Below are 25,846 nucleotides of genomic sequence, written 5' to 3' on the forward strand. Positions count from 1 at the left end.
TGTCTTCGGCGACACCAACGGACCCCTTTGTTTGGATCCCAAGGGGAAAAGTGAAAGGCCAAAATAATAAAAGGGGCTATTTGGGAGCCACTCAGTCCCTGATTTCTACCAGCCACAACCCCACATCCCCATCTTCAGTGCCTTGCATGGTGCAAAGCCTGCTGATGGAAAGTTTTGAGAGGAGGGAGATTCATGCTCAGGTATCGGGTTCGAAACAGCACGGAATGTGGGCACAAATGTCTTCGCCAACCTGGTACCCTCCGGCTGCTATGGACTGCAACTCCCAAGTTGGGGCAAATGTGAACTGTAGTTCCATGCACCCGGAAAGTGCCACCGATTGGCCAAGGCTGTCTCTACCTACACAGAATGTAATTATTTCAGTGCTTCCTTGCAAGAGCGGGACGGACGGGGATGGACAGATTGTTAAAAGACAGAAGAACAGAAGTTCTTTCTAATACCTTTAAAAAACAGGAAAATGTGGAACGGAGGAAGAGGAGGAGAGAAGAAAGAAAAACCACATGACGCTCCCATTTGCATTTCCAGTGTGTATCTTTCCCCCCAGGTAAGCCTTTACAGCAGGATTACAAAATCAGGAAAAAATATATCTATCCAAAACCACAACACAGAATGTCCAGCTCCTAAAGGACAAAAGTTTGGGTTTTTAAAGAAACAAAAATCTATCGATGCAGGAAAAGTATTTCAGAAAAGAACAGAAGTTCCACAGTCCCAACGGCCACACGTTGTAGGAGGTGTCGTTATAGTCCCATTGGGTGAGGTTTCGGGCAAGGTGGGTGCCTCCACCTGGGTCCTGCCCTTTTCAGACTCCCAAAATCTGGAAGCAAGGCATCATGGGAGAACAGCTGAATAAGAGCCCCGTGGCCCAGTCACATGGGGAACCTCTTGGACATCTGGAAAAGAGACGAAGGAGCTTTGCTTCACTGGGGTTGTGTGTGGCTTCAGAGGTCACCTGGCCATTCCAGCTGCAGTTAAGAGTTTGAAACCCCAAAGACGTTGGATAGGGCTCTTTTAAACGCAGTGAAACACAAGCCTGTTCTCTACTGTCCCAGGCTTACACTGTCCCAGGCTGACTAAGTCACCATTTTAATATTTTACATCAAATTTCCCCAGACCTAAATCCCCTCCCTCTTTCGGATGACCACCCTAACCCTGAAAAGACACCTGAGCTATATCAGGGCCTAGTCTAAGGTTGCCAAACTTGGATCTCCAGCTGTTTTTTTTGGACTACAGTTCCCATCATCCCTGACCACTGGGGTCCTGCCAGCTAGGAAAGATGGGAGGAGTTTGTAGTCCAATGACAGCGATTGCCTTGGGATTGCCTTGGAAACAAAAGAAAAGACAGCGTCAGCGGCCACCTTTAAGACTTCTTAATACTTACATTCATGCGCTACCCCCTTCTCCCCTTCTAAGCACACGTTAGCACCACAACGACCAAAGTCCCCATCGGGGAAACGCCACCCTTATGTGATTTACCATTTACACTGAAGGCGCAGAGGAGCTGCTGTCCTGCAAGGCGCTCGCCTTGCCATGGCAGCTCAGGCTCTGCAACGCACCCTCTGCCGCCAAGGCTCGCAGGGGAGAGCCGAGGTCTGGCGAGGGGTCTCTCAAGCAAACTGGCGGCATCGAGGGTGCTGCTCCCCACGCCCCTTCTGAGGGCGGGAGACTGGAAGATTGGTCTCTTGTGAACGGCACAGGAGGTACATCAATGTTTTGAGAGGAGGGCGGTGGCGGCCGCCGCCGAGCCGCCTCCTCCTGCAGCCTCCGCCGCCGCCACCACCACCTGCGTCGGGGCGCAGCAGTGCAGCAGCAGTCGCTGCTGGGAGGAGAAGGCCTTGGGGCACTGGCTGCAGCGGTAGGGCTTCTCTCCCGTGTGCGTGCGGATGTGCTTCTGCAGGTGGTGCTTCTGCATGAAGCCCTTCAGGCAGACGTGGCACTGGTGCGGCCTCTCGCGGGTGTGGGTGCGCTGGTGCTTGGCCAGGTGGTGGCGCCGGATGAAGTTCTTCCCGCAGGCGGCGCAGCGGAAGGGGCGCTCCCCGGTGTGCGTGCGGTAGTGGTTGGTCAGCTTGCTCTTGTCCGTGAAGCTCTTCTCGCACGAGGGGCACTGGTAGGGCCGGGCGCCCGTGTGGCTCATCTGGTGGCGCAGGAGGTGGTCCGAGCGCCCGAAGCGGCGTGGGCAGAAGCGGCACGCCAGGCGGTCCTGCCCGCCCAGCTCGCCTCCGGCCTCCAGGTGGCTGCTCTGGTGGATGAGAAGGTTCACCTGCAACCGGAAGCGCTGCTGGCACCAGGGGCACGCCCAGGCCTTCTCCCCAGGTGGCGCAGGAAGAGGAGAAAGGGGCTTGGCACTCCCCGCCTCTCCCTGGCAGCCCAGCCCAGGCCTCGGGAGGCTCCCATCGCCGGAGGGCGACAGCGGGAGGCATCCCGGAGAGGGGGCGAGGCTGCAGCGACTGCGCCGGTGGTCCTCCAAGACCCCTGGGAAGCCGTAGCTCTTCCCGCAGTCTGGGCACGGGTGAGACTTGGCTTCACCGCTGTCTTTCGGCCACTCGGCCAAGGCAAGTCCAACGGGGCTGAACCGCTTGTGCTCCCCCGGGTGGCTCCCCAGCCACACGGCTGGGCGAGGAGGACCCTTCTCCCCGAAGGCGCTCTCCCCAGACGTCTCGGGCCCCCACGGCTCAGGGACTCGGGGATCTCGCTTGGCTTCAATCGGCGCCTTGTCCGTCGGGAGGTCTGCAAGGGAAGGGGAGAGTGGAAGACAAAAATGAAGACGTTGAAAATCTGGAATGCCTACCAAACCAAGATGTTGTTAGCCACTTTGAGCCCGGCTTTGGCAGGGGAGGGCAGGATATAAATAAAATTTTATTATTTATTATTACTATTGTGTGCTCTCCTCCCAAGCCCATGTTCCCGGGGCATTCACATTCCTGTCTCAGTGACATCTACACTGGATTGGTCACGCATACAGAATGGAAGATGGCAGGACCCCCAAGGATGTTCTCTACGGGGAGCTGGCTTCCCACTAGCAGACCAAAGATGTCTGTATACACGACGTGAAGGCTGGCAACGTCAACCCTGCTGTGTGGGAATCCCTTGCAGACAACCCCAGTGCTTGGAGACAGATGGTCAGGTCGTGCATCCAGAGCAGTGACCAGAGGAGGAATGACCGCTGGGAGGAGCGCAGAGACAAAAAACGCCCTGGTGCAGCTGCAGCAGCACAACCGGACGCTTTCATCTGCCCCGGCTACAACAAAACATGCCTCTCCTGCATCGGTCTCTGCAGCCACGGCAGGTGCTGCTACCTTCCAACAGCTTGAGCTCACCCCCAAAGGAGCACTCCTCCCTTGTCTCCCAAGACAGATAATAATAATAATGATAATAAATTTTATTTATAGCCCTCCCTCCCCAGCCAGAGCTGGGCTCAGGGTGGCTAACACCAGTAAAATTACAGTAAAAACATAATAGGGGGGGGGAACCCAATTTAAAATACAGCCTCATTTTAAAGTAGCTGATAAATCAAAACCATAAGGGGAGGGAAACATGAGGGTCAGACTGAGTCCAAACCAAAGGCCAGGCGGAACAGCTCTGTCTTGCAGGCCCTGCGGAAAGACGTCAAGTCCCGCAGGGCCCTGGTCTCTTGTGACAGAGCGTTCCACCAAGTCGGGGCCAGTACTGAAAAGGCCCTGGCCCTAGTTGAGACCAATCTAACCACCTTGCGACTTGGGACTTCCAAGATGGATGCCAACCACCCGCAATTGCTCCAATCCACACACAGCAGCCTTCCCCACAGCCTGGGAACCCCCACCCCCCAATGGGGAGGATATTGCCCATCTGATGCAGTATTCTATACCCTTGAGGATTGGGCTGATGTGAGTCCAAAACATTGGGACGGCTGTATAGGAAGGCCTGCAAGGCACACTGTGTCCACAAGGGGGCACTGTTTGCAGACTATTCTTCAGACACACACCTCTCTCTGGCTATTAAGAACATAGGAAGAGCCGTGCAGGATCCGGCCAGTGACCCATCTAGTCCTGCATCCTCTTCTCACTGTGGCCAACCAGATACCCATTACAGTAAATCTGCAAGCAGGATGTGAGCACACGGGCTGCCTTCTCTTCTCCTGTGGTTTCCAAGAACGAGCATTCACAAGCATTGCTGCCTCGGACCATAGAGGCAGGGCAGAGCCATCAAGGCTATAAGCCATTGATAGCCCTCTCCTCCTCCATGAATTCGTCCAATCCTCTATTAAAGCCATCTAGGCTGGTGGCCATCACTGCCTCCTGTGGGAGGGAGTTCCACAGATTAACTGCACTGCCTGAAGTACCGTATTTTCCGCTCCACAAGACACACTTTTTTCTTCCTAAAAAGTAAGGGGAAATGTCTGTGTGTCTTATGGAGTGAATGCGTGGTCCCTGGAGCCGAATTGCCCAGGGGCAAAAAGCAGATTTTTTTTTGAAAGAGGGAAGTGGGTGTTGAAACAAAGCCGCTGAGCCGCTGATCAGCAAGCGATTGGAAGGAGATAAGGGACTCTAGCGATAAAGGAGGCTGCCTGGGAGGGGGGAGGTAAAGACAGCAAACTTGCAAAGGGGGGAAACAGGAAGACTAAATCAATGAGGAGAGAAATTAGAAGAAAAGGAGGAGCAAAAAACTGCTCCAGCTAAGGAAAAGACACTAAGGCAAACAAGAGGGAAGGGAGTGTTGAAAGGAAGCAGCTGATCGGTGGGATAGGGAAAGAGATAAGGGATGCTAGAGATAAAGGAGGCTGCCTGGGAGGGGAGAGGTAAAAGCCCATGGATCCTCAGTATTTTTGCATTGGGTCACCCCAAACTCACCATCAAATCATATATTATGTCTGTGGCCACAACGTGAACCACAAAAATCATACATCCACTGTTTTGTTCAGAATATTTTTTTTCTTGTTTTCCTCCTCTAAAAACTAGGTGCGTCTTATGGAGCGAAAAATATGGCACTTCCTTTCATCTGTCCTGATAATTGCAAGTTATGTCCTGATATTACGAGATGTTTTGTAAACAGTGACCGCAACAACTGCTCTTAAAATGCACCATCACCGTCTTATTATTCATACCCTACCCATCTGGTTTTCCCCAGCCAGTCTAAGCAGCTTCCAGCAAAATATAAAAAATAATAAAATGCCAAACATTAAACAAAAACCTTCCCGATACAGGGCTGCCTTTATGCATGACTTCTTAGCAATTTATTCTGTTATATCCACAGCAAGCAGGGATTTGAGAACCTAGTCTTGCCCCATCCCAGCCCTAAAACCTGACATTTTGCCCCAGTGAAATCTGTGCCTGGCTAGCAGACAGAGACTAGGGTGAGATGGGGGAAAGTGTGCAAATGCTTCTGAATCAGAGCATCCCTAACCACTCAAATGACATTGCAGCACCAATTTGCAGGCTTCATTCCGACTGCAAAATGTGAGCCTCCAGAGAGCCCGTTGACACTGGTGAAGTTTTTCAATGCCATTTCCTTTATCATAAGGCGAGAAACTTGCTTCCCCCACCCTTCCTTCTCTTTCTTAAAAGTTTGACTTTTCCGGATGCTGACTTAGACCGCAGGAGACTGAGCAGGAGACCTTCTACCTGCCAAGCAGGTGTCCCATCACTAATCCAAGATCCTTCCCCCAACTTGCAACCCGTTTTTCAGACGCAGGATATTGAAACCTCCGGTGGCAGTGCAGACACTTTCCTTTCACTCCCCAAGCCTGACACACGGATGTGAAAAGGATCGAGGGGGTCTTAGGGGACCGCAAGTTTCACATGAGCCAGCAGTGTGATGCAGCAGCAAAAACAGCTAACGTTATTATTCTAAGCTGCATCAACAGGAGTCAAGTGTCTCGGCCAAGGGAAGTGATAACTGCTCTGTTGTGCCTGAATCAGACCAATCCTGGAGTTCTGTGTCCTGTTCTGGGTACCACAATTTAAGGATATTGATAATCTGGAGCATGTACAGAGAAGGGTGACCCAAGACGATAAAAGGGTCTAGAAACCAAGCCTCATGAGTTAGGGGTGCTCAGCCTGGATAAGACAAGACTTGAGGTGTGACATGATAGACACCTTCAAGTAGTAGTAGTAGTAATAATAATAATAATAATAATAATAATAATAATAATAATAATAATTATACCCCGCCCATCTGGCTGAGTTTCCCCAGCCACTCTGGGCGTCTTCCAATCGAATGTTAAAAACAATACAGCATTAAATATTAAAAACTTCCCTAAACAGGGCTGCCTTCAGATGTCTTTTAAAGATAAGATAGCTACTTATTTCTTTCACATCTGAAGGGAGGGCGTTCCACAGAGCAGGCGCCTCCACCGAGAAGGCCCTCTGCCTGGTTCCCTGTAACTTGGCTTCTTGCAATGAGGGAACAGCCAGAAGGCCCTCAGCGCTGGACCTCAGTTTCTGGGCTGAACGATGGGTATCAAATGGAAGTATCAAATGGAAGATGCAGCAAGCTTGTTTTCAATTGCTCCTGAGGGCAGGACCCGAATCAACAGATTCAAATGACAAGGAAGGGTATTCCGACTCAACATTAGGAATAACTTTTCTGGTGGCAAGAGATGTTTGACAATAGAATGGACTCCCTCAGAAGGTGGTAGACTCTTCCTCTTTGGAGGTTTTGAAACAAGAGGCTGGATGGCCATCTGTCAGATTCTTTAGCTGTGAATCCTGCACTGCAGGGAGCCGGGAGCCCTCCTTGGGAGTTCTTTGAGAGAAGCTGAATCCCCCATTAACAAAAATCCAGTGTCAAAATCTAGCAAGAACGGTTCCCTGCCCGGAGGAGTTCACGGTCTGATTTTCAGAGAAGAGCATTTCCCAATGCAAGATCAGAAATATCTGGAGAAACCTATGGAAATGCTGCGCTGAGGAAAGGGCTGTCTGGGAGACAAGAGCGTCTTTAAGCCTTTCCTTCTGCCTTACCTTTAGACCGGAGAGGGCCTCGCCATGTTTAATTACAAAGAAAGATGCGTTTGCATGGTCTCGACTGATATTGGCTGTTAGCAATAGTAATTTCCCTTCTGTCTCAAGTTACAGCAGCCACTCTGGAGACAGCCTCTTAACGTTTCAGATTGAAGCAGACCCTCTGGATGTGAGCATAATCTGCACTGCAAAATATTCCCCAAGTCTGTTTTGATGCCATGCAAGTGACTTGCATACAAGACTTAACACAGGCACATGCCTTGGAAGACAACTTTCTGCTTGGAAACTGCTTTAAAGGTTTTTGAGAAAGCTTGCAAAATAAAGACTTTAAAAGCTGAAATCATTAGGTGCAATTCCCAGTGCCTTAGGGGCCAGCAAGTGTGCCCTCCTTGCTCTGATCCCACAGGCCTGGACATGTGTAAGGGGAGCCTGCTCTGGGGCGGGGGCTTCCCTCTCCCAGGGTTCCAGATGGTATGAGGCCCCCAACATGGGTGGACGGTGGCAGCAGAAGTGAGGATCTCACAGAACAGATAGCAGTGCCAGGGAAGACGCCCTCACTGTCACCCCACAATGTCACGAAACACAAGTGGTGCCCATGTGTTTCCGTTTTCCCCAGGGGGAAAAAAAACATTCACTAACCAGAACGCTGAGCTAATTTCTTTTTCCACATTTCTAGTTTATTTTTTAAGTTTCCACAGACCAAAAGAAAGAAAGAAAAAAGAAAAATCCAGGGGGAAAGTATATAAAAGTGTTCAGTTCTGAGAAATCGGTGTTTACAGAAAAGGTGAACGGGTGCGCCGTCTCTGGGCCAACAGTCGTCCGTCTTGAGTTATTCTGAAGTGAAAATGTCCCTCTGGCAACCGGGGGGCGGTGGGGAGGAGATAGTGGGAAGGGGCAGCTACAGTATGGTACACTCCGAACGAGACAGAAAAGACAATCCCAGAAGCATTTTTTTGTTACTACCAACGCCACTGTTTTTTTCTTCTTCAGCAACTCTGAACAATCTCTAGTCACCCTTAAAATAAAAAGGTCCTATCGAGTACCCGAGAGTCTACAGGATCCTAAACTCCAGGCTAGGAGGGAGGTCGCGGAGAAGCCCCCTCGCAGCCCTGGGGGCCCAATTTCTGAGGTAACAGTCTTATTTCTCCACCCCCTCCCACCCTGCCCTTCTCCCCCCCCCCTCCCTGCAGAGCCGTAGCTCCGGCGCCGGTGGGAGGGGGCCGCTAGATGAAGATGGCGTCCAGCAGGGCCTCCCGGACGGCCGTCCCCATCAGCCGGTTCTGCTCACGCAGGTGGATCTTCTGGTGCTGCAGCAAATGTTGCTTCTGGGTGAAGCTCTTCTCGCACTCGCCGCACCGGTAGGGCCTCTCCCCGGTGTGGATGCGCTGGTGCCGCACCAGATCCGAGGGGTGGCTGAAGTTCTTGCCGCAGTACAGGCAGGCCAGGGAGCTGCCGCTGCCCCGGCCCGAGTGCAGCCGCTGGTGGGTCACCAGGCTCTTCTTCTGCGAGAAGCTCTCGGGGCAGCGGCTGCACTTGTAGGGCCTCTCCCGCCCGTGCCCCTTCGGGTGCTGCCGGTAGGACGACTTGAGGTTGAAGGTCTTCACGCACTTGGCGCTGCCATACGGCTTCTCCCCGGCCGGCACCCTGGGCAGGGCTTTCAGGTTGTGGCTCTGCTTGAAGGTCTCCTCGCAGGCCACCGACGTGTAGGCGCCGCCCCCGGTGTGGATGCGCTGGTGGAGGGTGAACTGCTGCTTGTAGGTGAAGCTCTTCTCGCACTGCGGCCGGTAGCCTCCGCCCGCTGCATGGCTCTGCTGATGGATCAACAAGCTCTTGTGCAGCCGGAAGCTTTTCCCGCACTCGGGGCACACAAACAGTTTCTCCCCCGGCCTCTCGCGCTGGAAGCCCGCCATGGGGCTGTGGCCCCCGCCGCCGCCAAAGCTGGCCTCTCCGGGAAGGGCCTCGTCCGCCTGGCTCTCCGGGTGCCTCCGCTGGTGCATCAGGGCGCTGTAGCGGCTCCCGAGGGAGGCAGCCCCTGGGTGGGGGCCGTGGAGGACGGCGTCTTCGGTGCACTGCAGCCCCAAGCTCTCGCACAGCGCTTTCTGGGCCTGCAAGACCTCTGCTTTGAAGGCCAGCCCGTCATCTGGTGGGTTGAAAGAAAAGAGCGTTGGTGCAATGCTTCTTCTCCAAAGCAGCAAACGCGCGCAACATCCGTTTCTTAAAAAGTGAGCCAGAAACCTACAACATTCTGCCCAGCTACCTTCTCCTGCCTGTTCAGAGGGAGGGTGCTTATAGGGCCAGGAAACCCTTCTGGTTCTGCAGAAGGGCGGGGGCAGGACCCAGAGTGGCTCTGCAGGAACCCGCTTTGCTCAGTCGTCAGCGCACTCCTGCCTGACCACTGCACAAGGCGGCCGCAGCCAGCATGGCCTCTCTGCCGCACCACGTCACGAGGACAGAGTCCCTTTTCCATCAGGCAATGTGCACAAAGAGCAACAAGGCAACTCTCTGGTTGGTGCTGCCTGACTGGGCATTTGCACACATTATTAAAAGTCTTATTGGCACTTACTTTAAACTAAGAAACCGGGTCTGTAAGCTGACAAGCCCCATTATGCCTTGCTCTCCATTCTCCCAAAAAACGTTAGAATCATAGAATTGCAGAGTTGGAAGAGACCCAAAGAGTCATCTAGTCCTACCCCCTGCAATGTTCATGAGCTGTTCTCCATTGCTCACGTCAACCCTGCCTGGGAAGTCCTCTCTGCTCTGGAGAGCCACAGAAGGCCTGCTCTCACCTGTCCACACTTTCAGCTCCAAGTCCCTGGACTCCTTTGTCTAGCAGGGTACAGGGCTTGAGCTTATAAAATGCGCTTCTCTAGTGTGCACTCAAAAGGGTCTTTCTGACCCTTGCTCAGTGTATGCATTGCAGGTGCCCAACCCCTGAAATTACTATATTCTTAAGTCAAAGGACAAGAAAGCACTTGCCTCCCCCCCCCCCCATACCCTAGAAGAAAGCCACATTCGGGGTACATTTATACAAGCGACTGACAGTTCGAAAGAGCAAAGGAAAGCATGGAAACGTGATCAGCGCTTGCCCCCGCCTAGCAGCAAACGGCCGCCAGGTGAGAGCAGGAGACAAGTCAGAAAGGGGGACAGGCAGTAGCTGTGTTCTTACATGAAGGGCTCGTGCTCATTCTCTCTCTTTCTCTCCCTCTTTCAGCGTCTCCTCTCAGCCTCGCCAGCCAGCTCTGCTCATCCTTCCAGCAGCCCATTTCTTTGTCCAGGTGGGCTCTAAACCAGCCTCTCCCCCTCTCCACGTTCAGAGCCTCAGTGCCCCTCCAAGTCTCCTTGCCATTCTCGGGTGAGGGGGGCAGGGGGGCACTCAGTGCCAGCGCCAGAATGACCCAGGGCTGGCAACGCGCGTGCTTGGATTGCCTCCACTACAAAAACGGCTCCTGAAAGCAGGTCTTGGCTCTCCTTCGTCCTTTGCTAGTCAAACAGGACAAGCGCATTTGCCCTCCTCAAGGCTGCTGGATCAGTAGACTGAAGGCAGCACCACAGGTGGCCAAGATGAGACCATCCAAACCTTTCTGAGATGTTGCTGCTTCGTATTTTTCTTTTAATGGTACCGGCGCACTCTGGTTCTTTGTACTTTAATCGCTCTGTCATGGATGTAAGGTACCATGAGGGCCCAGAATACCACGAGGCAGGGGTTACGCTTTAACAGGAGCAGACCATTTTGCTTGCACACCATACAAGAAGTGGTGGAGGGTGGGAGACCACACGGGTGATGTGGAGAGGGGCAACATCACCGCTAGGAGGGGCGGTGGCTAAATATCACAGTGGATACTGCAAGTGTGATTTGTTGCATAAAAGAGAAGGAGGGGAGGAAGCACTCAGAATATTTTAGCCAGCAACACAGAAGACACAAGTTCATCCTGAACATTACAACAGAATTCACAGAAAGGGGGCTTGCTGGGTGGGAAACGGAAGGAGGAAGACTCTGTACTGGTGGGACGTGGCTCAGAGGTACAACCAATGGGCTGAAGAAGCAGAGAAACGTATAGAGTTTTCCTGTACTACTCTCTTCCCTGGCCCTTAGCACGGTGTGTCTTACATCGAGGAATCACAGCCTTTCAAAGGGATGCCAAGGATCATCTATCCCAACCCTTTGCCACACAGGAATCACAGCAAAGGAATCCCCGGCAGACGGCCACACAAACTCTGTCTAAAAACCTCCAAATAAGCAAAGTCCATCACCTTCCAAGGATGTCTGTCTCACTGCCGAGCAGCTCTTAATATCAGAAAAGTCCTTCCTAATGTTTGGTTGGAATCTCCTTTGAATCCCCTGGTTTGCGTCCTCCCCTCCAGAGCAGCAGAAAACCTAGGCTACCCCAGTCTTATGTTAAGGTCAAGAACAATTTGTCTCAGGGGCTAGGAAGCTCCCCTTGCCTGGGAGGTGGGCCGTGAAGCAGCAGCAAGAACAAACACTTTCTGTGAGGCCACAGGATGCTGCCCAACAGGACAGAGTTCTACCAGGAAGGCAGCTCCTCACATAGAGGTTGCAAACCTGATACTGAGGTGAGGAGAATAACACGAAGCAGTAGGTGTAGCTCAGTGACATTTTTATCCTGCTTTACACAAAGAGACCCCTTTTACACCATAAAACATCATCACAAACAGAGCCTTGAAGCAGAAGGCCCTTTTCCCCACTGTGGGCCAACACCCCATAAAACACAGCCCCCTCAAGATACAAGAAGGGAGCATCAGAGGCGTTTGGCTTGCTCCAGGGTCTGACTTCAACACCATGCACTGCAAATGCGCATTTGCTCAACTGTGGCCACTTCAACACAGGGCCCACAGCCGCGGCACTAACTGGGCTGGGGAGAACAACGTTCTGCTCAGACATGTTCCTCAGGCTCAAGTGTAGCAGCTGGAAGGGTTGGCAGCCTGATCCACTCCAAACGCAAAGCGCCTCTGCAACGTCACCGCCCCTCCTGCACCCAGGTGCGCCAGGTGCAACACTCACCAGCGCGAGGCTTGATGCGCAGCTCGCCTTCCTCCGTGCCCTCTGGGCCCTCGAGGTTCACCTCTTGCTCCCGCTTCCCTGGAGAGCCAAAGGAAGATCCGGCAGCCCCATAGTCTGTGCCAATGAAAAGAGCAGTTAGGAGGAAGCTCAACTTGGGGCTATTTAGTCTCTCTCCCCTCCCCCAACTCGCTTTAGGGCAGCAACATGGGCATCACCTGGCTGAGTCTCTGCAGGACTTCAGAAAGCACCTTGGCAGGATACAGGGTGCACAGATCCTGCCAGGGGGTTGGCACTGCCTTCCAACTGTGCGGTGGCATGAACAGGGCCCTTGGCAGACCAAAGGAAGGCATTTTTACCCCTCTGTTTTTTATTGTTATCAATTTATGAATCACCTTTTATATGTGTGTCAAGGCAATTTGCAGGTGTGTGGTAATATAACAACAACAACAACAACAACAACAACAACAACAATTTACTATTTATACAACAACAACAATAATAATTTACTATTTATACAACAACAACAATAATAATTTACTATTTATACCCTGCCCATCTGGCTGGGTTTCCCCAGCCACTCTGGGCGGCTCCCAATCGAGTGTTAAAAACAGTACAGCGTTAAATATTAAAAACTTCCCTGAACAGGGCTGCCTTCAGATGTCTTTTAAAGATAGGATAGCTGCTTATTTCCTTCACATCTGAAGGGAGGGTGTTCCACAGGGTGGGCGCCACTACCGAGAAGGCCCTCTGCCTGGTTCCCTGTAAGCTCACTTCTCATTGGGAGGGAACTGCCAGAAGGCCCCTGGTGATGGACCTCCGTGTCCGGGCAGAACGATGCGGGTGGAGACGCTCCTTCAGGTACACAGGACGACGGCCATTTAAGGCCTTAAAGCACCAACACTTTGAATTGTACCCGGAAACGTACTGGAAGCCAATGCAGGTCTCTCAGGACCGGTGTTATATGGTCTCAGCGGCCACTCCCACTCACCATAAAATAAGCTATAGTTTTAAAAGGAATACAACCCCCCCCCCCCCAAAAAAAACCTATCCAATATGAGCATCTAGGGCTTTTCATTCAGCTGGAAAATTCTGTTGCCTCTTTATTCTGCAGAACCACATTGAAAGTCAATGTAGTAATGAACCTGTACTTTCAGGAGAGTGAGGAAAATTCTCAGGGATGATTATTCACACCCTGGCCGGCACTTTCTTGATCTCCTGCCCTCGGGCAGAAGATATAGAAGCAGGATTAGTCGCACCAACAGGGTGAAGAACGGCTTCTATCTGTGGGCTGTTAGGTTGCTGAATGAAAAGAGAACAACAGGGCAAATGACTTTTGGGTTTGGTGGGTGTGCGTCAGTAAACAAGGGGAATTAAGACTAAGAGAGCTGAGTGGGGGGTGCTTGTGTAATCTCACTGCATACAAGTTGTACAAGTGACAATAAAGTATTTCAATTCAATTTCCATTTCAAGCTAAGAAGAGGCCTGCTGGGTTAAAAGGGCCAACTTCCCATCTAGACCAGCATCCTCTTCTCACAGCGGCCAACCAGACACCCACCATGGGGAGCCAGCAAGCCAAGCCCAAGAGTCCTCTGCCCTCTTGCAGTCGACAGAAGCTGGTATGCGGACTGTGGAGGCAGGGCATGGCCGTCGGGGTTAGTAGTTCCTCCCTACGATGTTTCAGACCAACTATTCAAACCATATTTTAAATTCCAGCTGAAAATATTTAGCATTCATGTTTGGGGGGTGGGTGCGGAGGGGAAGTTTTCTTAGACCCTGCTGCAAGAGCTGCGTCCCTCTAGGTTTTACTTTTCAATGTTTTTTCCCCATTGCAAAAACCGTGAGGAGAATCCAGTCAAGATTCTTTTCCGAGCGGATTTTGTATTTTCTGAAACCCTGAAATACTCTGGACAAAAAGGGCCTAGCCTACAGGTTCCACTCACCAACACTGTGGTCGCTCGGAGCTGCCCGTCCTTCTGCTTTCTCCTGGTCTCCAATGACATGTGCATTTTCTCTCCCTTCCATCTGGCAGGCCAGGCCAGGCCTAAAAACCAAGGCTTCTGTTTCGGGAGACACGAACGAGAGGGTGTTTGTTCGGTCAGCCGCTTCGCACCAGGCTGCAACTACTTGCTAAGCCTGTTTCAATTTAACTCGATCGCAAACCCCAAAGGAGCACAAAGATGGCCTTTCATTCCGCTCCGCTGTAACAGGAAGAACGCCAGACGCACAAGACTTCCCTGTCCTGGGCCACAGGTCTTGCGGCCCACACCACCAAGGTGAACCTCAGACATGGGAGTCCTGGCAGACCCTCTTGAAGAGAGAGGAAAATCTCCTGCACATTTTGAAGTTAGTGGGTGGGAGGGGAGAACCCCAGTTGGAAGAAGAAGAAGAAGAAGAAGAAGAAGAAGAAGAAGAAGAAGAAGAAGAGGAGGAGGAGGAGGAGGAGGAGGAGGAGGAGTTTGGATTTGATATCCCGCTTTATCACTACCCGAAGGAGTCTCAAAGCAGCTAACATTCTCCTTTCCCTTCCTCCCCCACAACAAACACTCTGTGAGGTGAGTGGGGCTGAGAGACTTCAAAGAAGTGTGACTGGCCCAAGGTCACCCAGCAGCTGCATGTGGAGGAGCGGGGAAGCGAACCCAGTTCCCCAGATTATGAGACTACCGCTCTTAACCACTACACCACACTGGCTCTCACTGGAGATGGAAGGGTCAGTTAAGACAGCCTCGTACATCCTATTCACCCACCCAAGCCCTTCTGGGATTCCAGCTGCTTACCTGGGCTGGGCTCTGAAGAAATCTCTTTCTCCTTAGGGACCTCCTCTTCCTCCACACAGGGGCGTTCGCCTTGCTCAATCCGGGACAGGAGGTCAGGTTTTGCAATTGCATAGTCTGTTGGAAAAAGAGAAAACACAGCGCTTCCTTCAGCCCACTTGCTGTACTGAACAGGATTAAGGGAGATGCTGGCAGCACTACCGTACCCACTGAAAATTCACCGCAGGGAACACGCGAGATGACAGGTGCGCCATAGAAGTTACATGAGCAGGTCCAGAGGTGCTGCAGTGCACAAAGGAAGGGCAAAGTGGGGAGGTGAGGAGAGACTGGGAATGTATCCCTGAACAGGCAGAAGTCATGGAGGTCGTGGAGTCCAGCTACTTCCCCACAGTCACCCCTGCTTTGTATTGGCTGTTTCCAAGGTCCTGGACACTGCAGAGCATTGCAGCACAGTCTCCACACCATCACACAGCTTATCACTTGCAGAAAATCAAGCAGTAATCCCCAAACGTGGTTAACAGCAACTGTGTGTTTACACCAGCCCACTGTTCGGCAGAAAGCCTAAGCAACGTGGATCAGAGCCCAGGAGAATGTCCATGCTTAAGCTAGGCTACCTTAACAAAGATGCTCTGTGCCACCCTGGAGATACTGGGAACATAAGAAAAACCCAAGAAGAACCTGCTGCATCAGGCCAACGCCCCATTTAGTGCAACATCCTGTTCCGGCCAATCACCTGGCTGTTGGAAACCCGCAAGCAGGACCTGAATACAAGAGCACTTTCCCCTTCTGCAGTTTTCAGCAACAGGGATTAATAATAATTTTATTATTTGCACCCCACGAGGGAGTAGATGGCAAACTTTTAGATAACAGATGAGATAGATATTTTAAAAAACCACTTGGGAGCCAGCCTCATGACTTACATCAGCAGCTAATAAAAAGAGCAATAACCAGTTCTTTACCCAGTGAGACCAACGACTCGTAGTTGCTCTTCATCATGTTTTTGTAGAGGTCCTTCTGCCATTCATCCAGGTTCCCCCATTCCTGCTCCGAGAAGTAGACGGAGTTGTCCTCAAAGGTCACCGGCACCTGGAATCACAGCAGCCACAGACTTAGACCTTCTAGGGCGAGTGCCTGGCACTTACCTGGGCCCCTTTCCCCTCCAAATCCATCACCTTCTGCAGGCCCAGAATGTTACTGCTCTGGTCTAGAGAAGCGGAAAGGGTGCACAGCCTATCGCTCCCCTCAGCAAGCAGACTCACCAGCTATTCCTATGCTTCCCTCCCCAACCAACGTTTAGAGATTTGAAGAAAAAAACAGTATGAAGTGAACTCTTATTATTTATTTAACATACGTATAGCGTTCCCGTGAAACGTCTCAAAGTGATTTCACAATACAGTAACACCATATGCAATACATCTGCATATATAAAAGCAATTTCAAATCCAATCCAGATATGGACAGATAAATATCTCCACCTAGAAACTTTGTTGAATTTAGCTTTTAAGAAGCAATCTAGCAACTACCAGATTCAATGCAATAGCTCCATTTCCACTGCCTGTCTGTTACTCTGTAAAGCTCTGAGAAAAAAGGTGGCACTTCAATATATAATAATTTAGGTAGTGCCTAAGAACCTTTCACTGTCTGGCCCAAAGGTGGTGAAAAAACTGATGGTAGCTCACTGTGATTTGCTTGCAAATCATTTTGAGAATAAAATCGCTTGCATCCGCTGGGACCCCGACTCCACTGTTACTGCAGATGAATCTCAAGAGTTACTCAGAGCACTGTCTAGTCCTATTATGTTGGATGAGTTTCAGTTAGTAAGGCTCAAGGACGTGGGCATGATGCTCGGATCAGTCAGGGCGACCACCTGCGCTCTGGACCCTTGCCCCTCTTGGCTGATAAAACCAGCAGGGAGGGAAGAGCTGACTGGGCCAGTGAGGTGATTAATGCAAGAGGGGGTAGTCCCTGCCTGCTTGAAGGAGGCACTGGCAAAACCACTCCTCATTTATGCAGATGACACAAAGCTCTATTCCTTTCCATCTGCAGGTGTGGCAGTCTTGACTCAGTAATTAAATGGACCAGAGCCTACAAACTGAAGCTCAACCTAGAGAAGACTGAAGCACTGTTGATGGGCGGTTCCCTAGACCGAATGGATGGGAGGTCACCTGCTCTTGATGGGGTTACACACCTTCTGAAGGAGCAGGTATGCAGCTTGGAGGTACTTCTGAATCCATTGCTGTTGCTTGAGGCTCAGGTGGCCTCAGTGGCACAGAGCGCCATCAGCTGTACCCCAATCTGAACAGGTATAGCCTAACTTCTGTTGCCTATGCTCTGGTAGCCTCTAGGATAGATTACTGCAATGTGTAATATGTGGGGCTGCCTCTGAAGATGGTTCAGTTGGTACAAAATTCAGCAGCCAGGGCAAGACGGTGTGAGCATATAACACCGATCCTGAACCGACTGCACTGGCTACCAATTAGTTTCTGGGCCCAATTCAAAAGTGCTGGTCTTGACCTATAAAGCCTTAAGAAGCTGAGGACAACATTACCGCAAGTTCTGCCTCTCCCCATATGAACCTGCCCAGACCATGAGCTCATTATCTGAGGCCCTTCTTCGTGTGCCTCCTCTGCAAGAGGTCTGGAGGGTGGCAACATGAGAGCGGGGCCTTTTCTGCAATAGCTCCATTTGTGGAATGCCCTTCCTAGGCTCACCTGGCATCTTCGTCACATACATTTAGGTGTGAGGCAAAAACATTCCTCTTCTCCCAGGCCTTTGGTGTTTTTTTTTTATTATAAATTTTTTATTAGGGTTTTTAAATTACAAAAAGAAAAATACAAAATACAAAATACAAAATAAAGATAGTTAAAAACAATCAATCTTTTCATCACATTATTTTTCATTAACTTGTTTCCCGGACCTCCTCATACCTCCCTTTTTTGTATTCCAGTTCAATTTATTAACTTAGCATTTTCTTTCCCTCTTTATTCTACCCAGATCTTTAATCTTAAGTTATTATATCATTAAATTTTTACTTATAAAAAACCATTTTTCCATGTTCTTTTATACCATTATAGCTAGAAACCACTTAATTTCAATCCAACATCATTCTAACATTCATTAATTTTACAATATTTCTGTAAATAATATTTAAATTTCTTCCAGTCTTCTTCCACCGATCCCTGATCTCGGATTCTGCCAGTCATTTCCGCCAGCCTCTTCTCCCAGGCCTTTGGATAATTAACCTATCTATGGTCTTTTAAACTGCATGGGGGGTAACTGTTTTTGTTTGTTACTATGACTATAGTATGTATTTTTGTGCTTTTTACGTTGTAAACTGCCCTGTGATCCTAAGATGAAGGGAAGTATAGAAACTGAAGAAACAACAACAGGAGCCCCCCCCCCCAAAAAAAAGCCAAGGGGGAGCAGAGTTTGAAAGCGCGTTTCACAGCTGACACATACAATGTTGCCTGGGTCTCTCTCTTGTCATCATGCCCTATGTAGTACACATGGAACCTAATTATCCTGAGTAGAACCTGAATTACCAGGCTGTACTTTTCAGGTGAAGTTTCTAGTCCTCATAGTTATGGACATTATGCTTGGTAATAATCAGGAAGCATTGGCAAAAGGCTCAGGTCTTCACAGGGCAGGTATGTCATGGCCTACCTGCTGACCCCACGTTGCTCCCTGACGAACATTTCAAAGTTCTACACAAAACCAAATTCAAAGCACAACCTATAAGCAAATTTGCACCACTGATACTGAGAGAAGAAGCTGGGTTCTCTTGGGGTGATCAACCCAGAAGCATCCCGCCCAAAGCAGATCCCCTCCTGCCCAAATCCAAACCCTGATCCACCAGGCTTTCAAGAAGGGAAATGGAACATTTCCAGGAACAGCAACTATCTCCAGTCAGGGCAATGATCCTATCTAATGAAGTATCATTGTTTCAGGTGGCAAACCATTGCCTGTACTGTAGTGGATGTCAGAGGAATGGCTGACCGGGAACATGAGGGCAATTCCATTCCTGCATTCTTCCCAGAGCCACTGAAAGTTGTGCCCCCAGTGCAATTGAAGCAATAGGGCTTAAGACACCTCTTTGCTACCTCCTTTTAGAGATTTGGCTGGTTAGTCTTAATCAGTCTGTTAAGTCTTAATTGATGTGAAAGTCCGCTGGCAACTCAACTTCATCAGTGCCTCCAAACCCATCATTTCCCTCGAAGGGAAACTGCACTGTACTGACACCTTTCCCACGCATAGGTATTTTTTCTTTTTTAAAAAACCACTGGTTTATATTTTTAAAAATTAAGATGTTGTTTTCGCAATATAAATGTAGGAGGAAAGCAATCTGAGTTTCCGGAGTATAAAAGGAGTATCTTTTATCTATCACACTGGACCAGTCCATAAGAGTCCAAAGTGTGGGTGGTGGATTCCAAAGACCACCTTGTCTATTAGCTCATGGAATAAAACCACGGAACTGCAAAGTCACCCTCAGATTCAGGCAACCTTGAAGCTCAGATCTGTTTAGTCGGTTTCTCTGCCAAAGCATTTTGCCAAATGTAACAATACTACTCTTGTGCTGAACCTCCATTTTTACTTTTCCAATATTTTGCAATTACCTGTCTTGCAGCCACAAATAAAAAGGCAGCATATCTTTAAATGGCACCATCTCATTCTTTCCATCAAAAGTTGTTAAGAATGCCCACGAAGGTCATTTGTCAACTTGTCAACTACTTCAGCACGTTCCAAGAATACTTCAAACTCTTTAAATTTCCTTACAACCCCCACCACATATGGATACATGTACCTAATCCTGAACAATCTTTCCTCCAACATTTGGATTGACGCTTCTAGGGTGCAAGATACCAAGAATATTATGCATTTTTAGACATTCTCATATATCTTTGCAGTCTCAAATAGCTTCTTGTTCCAAAGGGCTTTCCATTTTTTGCGGAGATATCCCTGCACCCAGATCTGTCTCCCAGATCCCCAAAGCTGGTTTCCACTTATATTCAGTATTGTATACATTGCAGCGATTAACCCCTTGCTTCATGAAGATTAAGGGTAAGATATTCATAAAGCTCATTTGACATTATAGCATCTTACCCTAGACGTTTGGGTGGGAAGGGGGCATGTCCAGAGGCAGGCATCAGCCTTTTATCCTCTTTGGTGATCTACTGCAGTTACTTAAGCACTCTCTATGCTATTTAACAGCTCTCACAACAATTCTCTAGGGTACCTGAGAATCCCAACAGGCATAGCTGGACCACACCACTCTATTCGTCCGTGGAGGTTATGGGAAAAGGACAATAAGAAAAGATGTGTCCATAATTTCTAGAGCTTGGGGGACGCACTAGCTGAACAGAAAACAAGTTTCTCCACTAGTTTAGAAGAGCAAATAAGGCATTTCTCAACTATTCCAATAATGTCAGTCAAACAGCATCTAAACATGGAAGATGTGCTAAGGAAACACTCAAACTGTGTTGGTGTCTCCCCCCTCCCCCCTCCCCGCAAAAAAAAGCCCTCCACAGATCCTCCCACCTAACACTCAACAGTAATGGAGTTTTGCCAGAAGCTATCTAGAATAAGGTAAATTAAAAACAAGAACTCGAAATGGCAACCTAAAAAATAATGCAAGGATTGAAGCCACAAAGTAGTGAGAAGCAAGGCCTAGCAAACCTCAATGCTCTGTTGTCACATAATGCAAGCCTTAAAAATAAATACAGACGTCTTACTAGCCTCTCTGTGGTGGGCATAACTATAAACTTGTGCAGATTTTGACACTGTTCGCTTCTTTACTGTGGACTGCATATTGGGGGCCATCCACAGAACCACACACTTCTCCTCTCTCGGGTGAGAATTACTCCATCCTTTGACAGCCTTCAAGCACAGTTCACCATCTCCACCAAAGCCAAGTATAGTGGCTTAACCAAGTTTTCAAGACTTTGGGCTCATGAGCTAGTTGTTTGTGGCACACCGACAGCCTGAAAGACCTTTCTACTTAACAAAAGTTTTGCTGGCTGATGATCTGGAAGGCAGCCTTTAATAATAACACATCTCCAAGCCTGCGGAACTTTTCACAATGCTGTAAAAGGGGGGAGATAGAGAGTGTGTTCCCCAAGTATCCTTACCTTGGGGGTTTCCCCTTTGGAGCCTGGAGGGAGCCTCAGGATCCAGAAGTTCTGATTCTTCAGCAGGTTCTCCATGTTCTCTAGCCTCCTCTGCAGCAGCCCGTACTCCTGGATCAGCGTCCCCAGAGCAGTCAACTTGCACTCCATCTGGTTGCCAAAGTCCACCACGGCATTCTCACAGTCCACGTATTTCTTTTCGTTGGTCACCATCCGCCGCTCCAGGTTCAGCAGCCGTGTGGCGTGAGAATCCACCTTCCTCTCCACGGCTTGGATCGCAGCCACCACCGTCCAGAGAGAGAGCTCGGCCATGTTCTGCTTGGCATCTCGGACAAAATTCTGTTCGGGTTGCGAAGGCACCGGCTGCCGGGGCTCCATGTTGAAACACTGAAGCTGGTTATAAAAAGGAGAAGAAGAACGATCAATACAGTCCATCTGTTTTGGCTAGCTGTCTGCTCCGCCCCAAAAGCACAAGCAAGTTAGGAACGCAGGAAACCGCATTATACAGCATCAGCCCATACAGGTCCATCTAACTCAGGATCACCTTGAGCGACCAGCAGAGTTTCAGGAAGTATCTCCTTCCCCTACCTGCAGGTGCTGATGGTTGAACTGAAACCTTCTGCATGCAGATCAGATGCTTGGTCACTGAGCTCCTGTGAGATACCAAATTCTTATATTGGTATTACAGGTTTTACATTTGAGTTTGTGCTTATAAGCCACCTCAAAAGTGCATCTTAGAGCTTCATTAATGCAGGCTTCTCCAAACTGGATGCTGACTGGGGCAGACAGGAGTTGTAGTCCAAAACATATGGAGGGCACCAGGGTTGGCATATGCTTTGTTTGTGGAATCCTTAGGACTGGTTCTCACATACACACTCACCGCCCTTAGTTTTCTGTACACTACTAACTACGTTTTACACCAGAATGCTTTTAGTGCCCACTAGGAATTTAGTTTGCATTCTAATTTTGTTTATTTATGTGCCGCTTTATCACAGTGGTTTACAATAGTAAAAAAAAAGGAATTAAACTATCCAAGAAAAGCATAAAATATTAGAAAGTTAAAAAGAAAAACGTTAAAAATAAAGACCAATAGCCCATTGCGGGGGATGTACTCCTATTTGCCTGCACAGGCCTGGTAAAACAGAAAAGTTTCCAGCGGCTTAAAAAACTTGGCACAGAAGGCGCCTGCTTTTTTTAAAGCCATCTGATCTAATTCTCACCTCTGAGACTAGCACACTGATGTAAAAGCTATTATCTTCTGGGTTTGCCCTTCTCCCAATTTTGCAATAGCCTTTAGCTCAAAAAAACAACACCAAAATGCATCTTAAAGGTACTATTTTAAGATAAAATGTTTAGAAATGCATGCAGAGAAATAAACTAAGTATTTAAAGATGATTTTTTTACATAGATTCTTAAAAAAACTAAACAACCTGCAGATGGATGAAGTTTGAGAACCCCTGAGCTAGACCAATGGTCTAGTACTGTACTGTCTATTCTTGTACTGTCTTGTACTGTCTATTCCACTGCTCTTCACCTGGTGTGTTTGGACACAGAAGCGCGTAGTGTCCTGGCCTAAGATGGATCTTACTAAAAGCATCCCATTTTCCTTTGTTACTCTTGCTGTTCAGGGGTTTCGGTTCTTGAAAAGAAGCAGAAATACAGAGAGGAAGAAAACAGAGAAGTAACCATGTGCAAAGACAACAAAACTCGTTTACCTGGAATACTTGGTAAAAGAGATAATTTCAGTAGATGCAGATTTCTTCCTTATTACATGACAGCTGCACCTGCCACAACTCCCTCTTCTATGCAACTTGGCTGCATCTGTGGGAGAGAAGAGACACCAAGGTCCGCTCCATCATTTCAGCTCAAGTCATTTGCCATCTCTCACCCCCATGCACATCCCTGCGGTGGCTATTCCATATGTGAATGTAGAAAATGTGTAACATTGCCTGAGGATTTGTAAGTGAATTAATTTTTCCCTCTCCCCCCAAACCCCATTTTTAATAGTATTTTGTCTATTAGGATGAATGCATTTGCTGTGAACTTTTTTTTGGGGGGGGGGGGGGTGGAACCATTAAGCATATTGGCAGAAAAGTGTTATATAAATTACCGTAATTATTTTAAAGAATTCTAAGCCACTCTTCATCCAAATGGATGGATCCCAAACTAATTCACTTAAATAAGTCAACAAGCAAGCAAGCAAGCAAGCAAATAAATAAATAAATAAATAACTACAAAATCCATGTCTTTCTTTCCATCTGGTCAAGCTAAAGCAGCCTTCCCCAACCTGGTGCCCTTGATATATTATGAACTAAAACTCTAATCTGCCCCAACCAGAATGTTCATATGTACTCTAAAATACTTCGGAGGGCACCAAGGTGAGGAAGGCTGTCCTGGGAGAAGACAAATTGTTCAAAGGGGATTCCATCTTGCTGGTTAGTTAAGGGTGGCTCCTTGGTACGGAAAAAAACTCTATTATTAGTGACAGTTTTCAAATTAAGAGGCTATTTATTCCCAGCCTTGAGATCCTGCCTCTGCATCAGAACCCTGCACTAAGCCGCAGCCCGCCTCAAAATGGGATGTTAGCCGCAACTCCTCAGGCCTGCACATCTGGGCAATGTGCACTTCTGCAAGAACGGTCCCAAGAGATGAGTCTCCCATCAAAGCAGAACACTGAGGACATAACCACCCTTTCCTTGTGTCCTTCAGAACCCCCATTATACAAAAAATAAGCACATCCTTCTGGACGTGGAAGCTGCATGGAGAGAGAATCCCTCCTCCACTGCAAACTCCCCCCCCCCAAAAAAAAGCACACTGACCAAGAACCCCCCACCCCCTCTGTGCCATGCAAAGCAAGCAGTCTTTCTAAGCACAGGCCAGCGGAATTTCTCTCTCTCTCTCTCACACACACACACTCACACAGCTTCCACTCTCAGGGATGCTCCTAACCAACCTCCCCCACCCTCCCTTGCCAGGCAGAAGCAAGCAGTCATCCTACACACACACACACACACACACACACAGAGAGAGAGAGAGAGAGAGAGAGAGAAACCCTCCAAGGCCAACAACACTAAGCTCTCTCTCTTTCTCATGCACACACTCACCCCACCCCCTTCCCTGGCTCCCCACCTCCCTCTCCCTGCAGAAACAGTCCTCTTGTTGTAAGCTATTTTCTGGCTTACAACAATCTTGCACACTTACATTTACTTACACACACACACACACAAGCCAGTCCCTCTTAGGCCAACAGCACTAAGCTCTCTCTCTCTCCCTCCCTTTCTCTCTCTCTCTCTCTCTCCCTCCCTCCCTCTCTCATGCACCCCCTCCCTGGCTCCCAACCTCCCTCCTCCCTCTCCCTGCACAAACAGTCATCTTGCACACACACTCACTCTCTCTCTCTCTCTCTCCAAGGCCTACAACGTCGCTCCCTCTCTCTCTCTCTCCCTCCCCTGGATGCTCCCCTCCCCCCTCCGAGGAGCCCCGCCCCAGCTGACAGAAAAAACCAAGGCGGCGCTTCCATATCTCCCCTCAGGGAAAAACACACACCACCAGCCTCCCCCCCCCCCAATATTCACACCCAGCAAAGCCCCCCCCCCAACTCTTTCGAGGGGGCCCCTCCCCAGAAGGCCCCTTCAGGGGGCTGGGCGGGCTGCCTTTCCCTTTCTCCCCTGAGGGGGAGACCAGACCAGCCTCACCTCAGGCGGCGCCCCCTCCCTCGACGACACCCCCCCCCCCGGCCAGGGCCTTTTGTCTCCCCTCCCCAGGAGGAAAGGGGGCGGGGCAGTCGAGAGCGGCCCAATCAGGCTCCGTCTATTGCAAGGGGGGAGGGGAGGGCAAGACGAGGCGGGCTTCTGAGGGGACGCGCGGCGGGGCTGGGGGGGGGCTTCTGTCGGGGCGGGGGTCTCGGGGTGGGGGGGCGCAGTTGGAATGAGGGGGGTGAGGAAGAGACGGGGAGAGAGGAGGAGGAGGAGGTACCCACCAGAGCCGTCTCACTAACACGGCTGCCGCGCATGCGCGGTTCTGTTTTTAAAAAGTGGGGAAGCAGCAGCACGCATGCGCGCGGCGGCCAGGAGGAAGTGGAGGGGGGAAAGGAGGAAAGAGATACGAGGTTTCCTGTGCGCTGGAGGCGCCGCAGCGCCACCTGCGGAGGGAGGAGTTCGTGGCAAGTGGGGCCAATTCGCTTCCTGCTCTTCCGCTGGTTGCTGTTCCCTGGAGCGGGTGCGATGGGAGGAAGGCCCTCCCCGCTGCTCTAGGAAGCAGAGGCCAGCTGGATCAGGCCAGCGGCCCATCTAGTTCTCACGCTGGCTAAATATCCCCAGGAACCAAAAGCTCTAAATCATAGTGTTTTCCCAACCTTGGGACTCCAGCTGTTTTTGGACTACAGTTCCCATCATCCCAGACTACTGGTCTTGCTAGCTAGGGATGAGAAAGAAAGAAAGAGTTTGGATTTGATATCCCGCCTTTCACTCCCTTTTAAGGAGTCTCAAAGCGGCTAACATTCTCCTTTCCCTTCCTCCCCCACAACAAACACCCTGTGAGGTGAGTGGGGCTGAGAGACTTCAGAGAAGTGTGACTGGCCCAAGGTCACCCAGCAGCTGCATGTGGAGGAGTGGGGAAGCGAACCCGGTTCACCAGATTACGAGACTACCACTCTTAACCACTACGCCACACTGGCTCCACACTGATGGGAGTTGTAGTCCAAAAAACAGCTGGAGTCCCAACGTTGGGAAACACTGCTCTAAAAATAGACTGCCTCTGGAACTGGAGGTTCCGTAAAAGGCTAAGAAGAGCCTAGAGACAGCACCATGCCAACTGCCTGTCCAGGCCAGCCCCTTGTTCTCACGGTGGCCAACCAGGTGCCCCAAAGGGAAACCAGCACGCAGGATCCAAGCGCAAGAGCCCACCCTCCCTCCTGTGGCTTCCAGAAACTGAGATTCAGAAGCATTGTAGTAGTTATCAAGAGCCCTCTCCTCTTCCATGAGT

At 49.8% G+C, this 25,846-nt stretch overlaps 1 protein-coding gene across 2 annotated transcripts; it reads right to left on the minus strand.

The window, feature by feature from the left end:
• Positions 1–530: 530 nt before the first annotated feature.
• Positions 531–24,896, minus strand: LOC114607221 (zinc finger protein 783-like). 2 transcript variants are annotated; one of them, XM_077936618.1, is made up of 8 exons: positions 24,843–24,896; positions 22,579–22,684; positions 20,867–21,256; positions 15,701–15,827; positions 14,745–14,858; positions 13,911–14,027; positions 11,971–12,084; positions 531–2,742 (listed from the first exon to the last, which is right to left on the minus strand). In XM_077936618.1, the coding sequence occupies exons 3-8, from the start codon at positions 21,239–21,241 to the stop codon at positions 1,721–1,723; spliced, it is 1,869 nt and encodes a 622-aa protein (XP_077792744.1). In that variant the 5' UTR covers positions 21,242–21,256; positions 22,579–22,684; positions 24,843–24,896; the 3' UTR covers positions 531–1,720. The 2 variants fall into 2 exon arrangements, with proteins under 2 accessions (XP_077792744.1, XP_028606040.2); XM_028750207.2 differs by lacking the exon at positions 531–2,742 and adding an exon at positions 7,603–9,090.
• Between the last annotated feature and the right edge of the window lie 950 nt (positions 24,897–25,846).

This window comes from Podarcis muralis, chromosome 12, assembly GCF_964188315.1.
Source record: "Podarcis muralis chromosome 12, rPodMur119.hap1.1, whole genome shotgun sequence".
Lineage (NCBI taxonomy): Eukaryota > Metazoa > Chordata > Lepidosauria > Squamata > Lacertidae > Podarcis > Podarcis muralis.